At 44.3% G+C, this 7,803-nt stretch overlaps 1 protein-coding gene across 1 annotated transcript; it reads left to right on the top strand.

The window, feature by feature from the left end:
- The first annotated feature begins 1,857 nt into the window (after window positions 1-1,857).
- LOC147446812 (uncharacterized) lies at window positions 1,858-2,733 on the top strand. The gene has a single exon (XM_086524556.1). It carries the CDS (start codon window positions 1,873-1,875, stop codon window positions 2,731-2,733), a length of 861 nt encoding a protein of 286 aa, XP_086380682.1. The 5' UTR covers window positions 1,858-1,872.
- The last annotated feature ends 5,070 nt before the right edge of the window (window positions 2,734-7,803 follow it).

Genomic DNA, 7,803 nt, shown 5'->3' with positions numbered 1-7,803 from the left:
ATGGCGGGCTGCTTGAAGGAATAGGGCCGGCCAACTGGCTGCATGGGGGAGATCGAAAGGGTGAGCTGGTCAAGAGGGAGGCGCCACAAGAGGGTCAAGGGAGCCCTATGGGCCTGCATGGCAGTGCTGGTACGAAGGCGCAGTGCCGGGAGCAGATAAGGGCTGTGGGAGCCCGGGACGAGCGACAAGCAGGGAGGTTGCCTTTGGGGGCAACCGCTAGTGGGGCGAGGTTGAGGACAGCGTGACAAAGGGGAGCCGGATAACTGGGGCCAGCAGGTTGGAGACACCATGAGCATGGAGTGCTGCAGAGGAGGGTTTGATAGCAACCTATAGGGGACCTACGAGTGGGGGGCCGCCAGGGTTGGAGAAGGTCAGAGAGGAGCAAAAGAAGAAAATCACGGCCTGTAATGTTTGAAGATGGCCAGCACAAGGGGAGCTCCCGATGATAGAGCAGGAGGAAGGGCTTGAGAAGGTCAGCTTGCAAAGGCCATGGGCTGCCAGTGGCCGCGGGTGGTCGCTAACCAGAAAGCATACATTTTTATTGCCGTTAATGCCATCACTGTATCCGTGTATGTGTTGTGGTGCATGTTTTTTCTTTGGTTATGGTAATTGCTTGACTCAGATCACTTTGCTACTTCGTCTCGTCTTGTACGCCTCGTCCATGGTAGCGTTGGCTCCGGACCACACGGGCATGTGTGTGTGTATGTGCAGAGAGAGAGAGAGAGAGAGAGAGAGAGAGAGAGAGAGAGAGAGAGAATGATTGACTGAGCTATTTTGTGTGTGTTCGAGGCGTCTGCCGTCTCCCTGTGTGAGTGCATTTACAGATTGGGTAGTTGTATGCATCCACTGGTGTTGGGATATGATGGTTTGTTGATGGGTTTATTGTATTGAAGTGTTCCTGGGAGAGTGTGTGTAGCCGTGATTGCTCGAAGGCGATCTGTATTGTGAAGGTCGGCAGGAGGTGTGCATGTGTGTGTGATTCTGTGTGGCTTGGGGTGTTGGGTATCTGCTAAGCTATAGAGAGGCATCTAGTTTGTGTACTATGTGTACTATGTGTGTTCCCATTTCCCCATGCCATCAGTAATGCCCCCACTGAGGATCTACTGATTGCTCCTCGGTGAAGTTTTAAAACCTGAAGATGATGGATGATATTGACTTGGTGCTTGCTGGAGAAGAAGAGGCTGCAGATTGGTTTTTCGATCTAGAGCTATACCTGTTGTTGCAGGTGAGAATTTGTGGACATGAAGCCAAATTGAAGGCCCTACCATTGGTTCTACAAGGACGAGCCAAAGCTTGGTTTGAAGGATTGAAAGTTGCAGATTGTCAGTCACACTGAGCGAGATTCGGAAGCAGTTTGTTGAAGCTTTTGAGAAGCGGGTTTCTCCATCAGACTTGGGTGAGCAATTGAGCAAGCTAAAGCAGGATGTAAGTGAAGATTTTTCTTTGTTTTTGGGTAAACTTGAATCTATTTGGGAGAGACTAGCTGCTGTTACATGTGTGCAAAATGAAGATTATTTCAATCGAGAGCAGTTTCTAGCCTGCTTTCATCCGCGAATCAAAGAGAAGGTCGAGTGCGATGGTGTTGAGGACTATGAGCAAATGGTTTGCTTGGCAAAGGCAAAGAGCAGGAAAGCAAAGAAGAAGCTGCCAATGGGTTTATTGAAGCCAACAGACTATGGATATTGCTCGACAATGGAGTTGCGTCATGCCAGGAAGCCAAAGGGGAGTTCAAGCGTCAAAGAGGTAGCTACTTTGCCATTGGTAAGCCATTCTGGTCATTCGTTTCACTGATTTGTACCTCCAATTTGGTGTGCTGCTATACAAGAGTCTGTTAGCTCGGTTAGCAAGGATGAAGTCCTAGCCGAAGAGTGTATGCATGAAGAATCAAAGGAAGCTATGGATCAGAGCTCGCAGGAAAAGTTTGAAGATGTTGACAAAGCGATGGTCAAAGCTGTACAGGAAGAAGCTAGCCAGGGGGTTGGGCAACCTTGCCCTACCAATTGTATTGAAGAGTGGCAATGCCTTCTAGAAGGTGTTGGTGATGTAGACCTACCAAAAAACGAGGTAGTAGATCATGGATTTATCTTTTGCTTAGCAGATGATATGGTCGTAGAAGAAGTCCTTGAAGAGCAGGCAAAGGTAATTGAGCAATCCGATTTGCTCTCGCATGAAGTGGTTGAAGATGAAGTGTCAAAGGCTATGGCAGACAAAGATTGGCATGGTGAGTTAGGTATAGAGTGTGTGCCGTTTGAAGGACCTACAATAGAGGGTATGCTTGAAAAACAGGTAGGCTTGGTTCTCCAAGAAGAAATGCCATTGGAAGACAAGTTGCCAAAGGTTTGTACCATGCTGTTAGTGTTCATGTTTTCGAAAGTTGCTTTACAAGTGGTGCTGCATTGTTTGCAAAGCTTTTTGGATGCAGATTATGGTATAGAGAGCCCTCTAGCAAGGAAGAGCATCATGATGTATGGTGCAGATGCTTCGGAGGTGGGTGAACAGACTCATTTTGTGTGTCAAGAAGACTTGTGGATCCATGTTGTTGAAGGTTTATGGTATGGACAGCTATATGTATGGTTGGCTTACATATCTACAGGTGCAAAGCGGGGATGGTTTGTATATGTTTTACAGCTGGGTGGTATTGCTCAAAACCATCAGTTTGACCCACGAGGGGCCTACATTGTGCTTGGGGAAGCTCGAGGCTTTCCATTCGATCCGGGAGGTTTGTGCAGCTGATAAGATCTCCCTCTCTATCTATCTATACAGTTCTACTATATATAGCCTCTTATTATGCTATCAGGTTCTCGCGTCTTATGCAATTTTCTATCATCTAAATAATGCTATGGTTGAGCATGAATGCTCAACGAGAGGTTGGGCAATGATGGTACAACTAAAGATGGCCGACCTATGGGAGTGCAAGAGGCCCAGGCATGGCACTTCACAGGCAGATGATGGGAACATTGGGAAGGTCTTTGATGCGGTTAATGGACAGGTGCACAGAGATGGAGCACTTGCTAGTGAAAAATGTCAGTGTTTCTTCCTATCTCACAGGTGGAAGAAGCAAATGCTTATATCACAACATTGGGAACGAGGCAAGGGATACTCGATGCAGGTACTATCAAGTTTATGATATGGGATCTGGCTCGAGGTGTCTGCAGGAGGCTCTATCACTACAAGAGGCTATTCATATTAGCGACGCTCACACAACGACGCTCAAAAAAAAAAAATCCCGGCGTCGCTATGAGCGTCGCAAATTTACAAAGAAATTTGCGACGCTCATAGCGACGCCGGCTGGGCTAAAAAAATAACCGAGCGCGCCCAAAAACTCAGATCTCAGATCTGAGTTTTTTGGCGCCCTCAAGCAAGGAGCAGGTAACGCTCTCCCTCTCTCTCTCTCTCTCTCTCTCTCTTTCTTCTCCACACACACACACACACACACACACACACACACGAGGAGAGGAAGGAGAGCCAGGTATGCTCCTTCCCTCTCCTCATTCTCATGTTCCCTTCCCCTCTTTCTCTCTCCCTCTCTCTCTCTCTCACACACACACATACACACACACACATAGTGTTTTAGAGAGAGAGAGAGAGAGAGAGAGAGTACAAACAAAAACAAAAACGCACACACACATACATAAACAAAGAATGCACACACACATTGAGAGAGGAAAAGAGAGAGAGAGAGCATGCATAAACAAAAACCGCACGCATTGAGAGAGGAAAAGAGAGAGAGAACATGCATAAACAAAAAACGCACACATTGAGAGAGGAAAAGAGAGAGAAAACATGCATACGATCCAAAAAAACGCACACACATTGAGAGAGAAAGAGAGAGAAACTAATTTAACGTCGTAGGAAACTAATTAAAATTAAAAGACCTAAAGATCTAGCCGACGAGGAGTTGAACTCAAGACCTATTATTCAAGAGAGAAATCGCATAATCAATCTATCATACTTGGCATGGGTGATAGAAAGGTTATACCATTTATCTCTTTTTATTGGCACACACATCCACACACGCGCACACACACAAGAAGAAGAGAGTTATAACGTCGTAGGAAACTATCTTAAAAGACGTTAAAGATTAGGTTATATGTAGACTTACATTAAATTAGATTTAGGTTTATTTTTAACTAGATTTACGTTTATTTACGCTAGATTTAGATTTACGTTATATTAGATTAGATTTAGGTCTCCATAGACTGCGATGCCTGCATGAAGCGGGTGAAGAAAGCCCTCAATGGAATATAGGGTATTGCTGCCTTCACTCATGGTGGGCTCCGTTGATCCAAAAGTACTGGTGAAATGTCTTCAGAAGATAGGGAAGAAGGTGGATCTTCAGGGAGGCAAGAGTCACTACATCCCCGACACAATGACCATCTACACAACCTCTAGTCATTCAACAGCAACTTCAAAGTTAGTAACAAGAGCAAGAACGGTCTAAAGGGCCAATTGCTGTCGTCAGATGTGGATAGAGATGAGGCAGCGTCACCGCCGGAATTTAACTCTCACATCTTTAGTGATGAGAATGCCAACTCTTGCCGAGTTATGTGAAAAATTATGTGTTAAATCAGTTTTAAGGTTCTTATAATCCCTGTTAGTTTAGTTCTTTGTTTTTAATATAACATAATTTACGTTAGATTTAGATTTATGTTATATTAGATTAGACTTAGGTTTATTTAGGTTTACCCACACACACACACACACACACACACAAGAAGAAGAGAGTTTTAACGTCGTAGGAAACTATCCCAAAAGACGTTAAAGATTAGGTTAGATGTAGACTTACGTTAAATTTAGATTTAGGTTTATTTTTAGTTAGATTTACGTTTATTTAGATTTACGCTTATTTACGTTAGATCGAGTCCACGCAAGAATTACTTACGGTTTAGGGTTTAGAGTTAGACGAACAATGAAAAGATCTACTGTGAAAAGATGTTAAGATGCTGTGAAGTGCTACAGCTAGAGAAGAGGCAAAGGGGTTTTGTCCATTACATGCAGTATCATGTAGACATGGGTGTGTAGATTTCTTGTACCCACAAATATAGGTATTGACCAATAAAGACGAGATTATAACCCGGTGGTTCTGATGTCCGTGCACCTCTAGACCGAGGTGTGCGGGGATTGGACATGACTAGAGAATGTGAGATAAAGAGAGAGAGAGAGAGAGAGAGAGAGAGAGAGAGAGAGAGAGAGAGAGAGAGAGAGAGATAAGACGAAGAATGCCAATAGAATATTAAATTTGTTGTCCAGGTTATAAGTTTTTTATCCTCATTATGAGTAGTGACGAGGATGTGGGACCGTCCAACCGAAACACCTATCTCTCAACGAGGGTCTTATGTCCTTGTAATCAATGCAAGCATGCTGTGCGACGGACAAGACGTGTTTCTTTGCAGCACGTTCGCGAATTTGGCGAGTTCGATCCATCTATTATAGATCGAGTTGTTGCCAATTATAACTCGTTGGACTCTGACGCTGGCCAACAAGCATCAATCTTGCAACCCAATAGACGTGTTTGCAGGCGCTTTGGTCAAGCAGCATATGTGAGGCCACAAGATGTAGCCTCTGACAGCTCGGGGGATGATCATGCAGAGCACATTCCCAACGAGGCAATGTTTGAGCCCGAGATTGATGAAATGATCGAGACGATCATGGATTCAGAAAGGCTTATCTATGATGATATGAAAAGTGAAGCCGATACGCCATTGTATAATGGAGCACGTATGTCTAGATTGAAAGCACTCCTGGTTCTTCTCAACATGCAGGCAAAGTTTGGATGGAGTGACACTAGCGTCACAGCGCTTTTCAGGTGATCTATTACAATTAGTTTACTTTAATAAAACTCTAAATGTATAATGATCTGATAGATTTTTACACGACTGTATTATATTTTTATGTTGTGTAGATTGCTGAAAGAGCACATACTACCAGCTGACAATGTGATGCCAGATTCTCGAGATGAAGCAAGAAAGATTTTGCGAAACTTGTGGATGGATTATAATTCTATCCACGCTTGTCCTAATGACTGCATTCTTTTCAGAGGGGAATACATAGACATGGAGAAGTGTCCGAAATGTGATTCCGAAAGATATCGAGTAGATCTCCACGGGACAAAAATTCCACAAAAGGTTTTGCGAAATTTCCCTCTGCTTCCTCGCATCAAGCATTTCTTCGAATGTAAGTCCACGGCCGCCCTAGCATCATGGCATAAGGAGAATAAATCTTCGGATGGTGTGCTACGAATTCCTGCAGATTGCGTAGCCTGCAAACATATAGATGGAACATGGTCGGATTTTGCCAGGGAAGCTCAAAATTTGCGCTTAGGCCTGGCTATGGATGGCGTAAATCCATTTAGTCAAAGATCAACATCTTACAGTGTATGGCCCATTGTCATCGTCAACTACAACATTCCCCCGTGGTTGACTACGAAGAAGGGGCACCTATGGCTAAGCTTGATTGTGCCAGGGCGATATAAAGTGGGGAATATGGATGTGTATCTTTGTCCACTATTGGAAGAGCTACAACAATTGTGGATTGGCATAGAGGTGGTGGATATGAGCCGACACACAGGACGACGGAATGCTTTGATCAGAGGCATTTTAATGTGGACCATGCATGACTATCCCGGGCTAACAGAATGCTTAGGTGATCTATTGACACTCCTCACTCAAACACTGTAAATCTTGTTTTTTCCCATAGTTGATCTATTATCATGTGTATACATGCAGGGCTTCAAACAAGCGGATACAGAGCATGTGTCACATGTGGACCTAGACTGAATGCACGTAGGGCACCCTCACTGAAGAAGCAAATCTACGAAGGTCATCAAGCGTATCTTCCAGAGAATCATGTGTTACGCGACGGCTTTTTGGGAAGAGAGCCACCAAGGATGTCTGCACAAGCATGGTTAGAGCAGAAGGAGATGTGCGATGACGGATTGCCTCTAGGGATGAAGAGACTATCTCTATGGTACGAGTTACCATACTGGCCCCGACTCATGATCAATCACTTGCTCGATCCAATGCACATATTCAAGAATGTGGGTAATCTACTATGGGACCATCTGACCGGCAAGAAAGATACTTTGGGAGCCAGAGTTGACCTTAGAAATGTGGATCGTATGGAGCAATATTGGCCGCAAACAGCGTCTGATGGATCGATAAAACTCCCTAAAGCACCATGGATTTTCACAGGAGCCCAAGAACGCAAAGTAAAAGAGACCATTCGATCTTTGCGGACCCCAATGGTGTAATGCACTCGCTCCGAACGTGTTTTACTAAAGAAGGAAAGCTTACCGGTTTGAAGTCACACGATTGGCATAAAATGTGTCAGGTACGTTCATAGTGGACTTTAATATCATTGCATAAAATGTGGACTTTAATATCATTGCTGCACATACTTTACAGTTTATTTTACCCGTTGCCATTGAGGGATGTTTGTCTCTCGACATCCGTAACACAATCTACAAAGTTGCAAAGCTGGTGCAATGGATCTCACAAAAGGAGATCAACGTAGACTCCATACCATTCGCCAAACTAAATGCTGTGGAGCTTGTGTGCATGTTTGAGAAACATTTTCCTACTACAATGCTAACCATTCAGGTGCATCTTCTTGATTACATAGTTGATGAGGTGGAAATAGCTGGCACAGTTCATTCCAGATGGATGTTCTTCTTAGAACGTTTCATGAAAACGCTTAAGGGATATGTGCGTCAAAAAGCACGTCCGGAGGGTAGCATGGCAGAAGGTTGGTTGGTATCAGAGTCCCTAGTGTACATTGGAGAGTGGCTAGACGGATTTGATAAAG

This window comes from Adiantum capillus-veneris, chromosome 11 (assembly GCF_014529385.1).
Source record: "Adiantum capillus-veneris isolate H3 chromosome 11, ASM1452938v2, whole genome shotgun sequence".
Classification (NCBI taxonomy): domain Eukaryota; kingdom Viridiplantae; phylum Streptophyta; class Polypodiopsida; order Polypodiales; family Pteridaceae; genus Adiantum; species Adiantum capillus-veneris.
The sequence above is the reverse complement of the archived record's forward strand: the minus strand, read 5'-3'. Positions and strand labels throughout refer to the sequence as shown.

Excerpts from the sequence above, each read along its gene's own strand:
- LOC147446812 (XM_086524556.1), top strand. The coding sequence starts at position 1,873 with ATGCATGAAGAATCAAAGGAAGCTATGGATCAGAGCTCGCAGGAAAAG.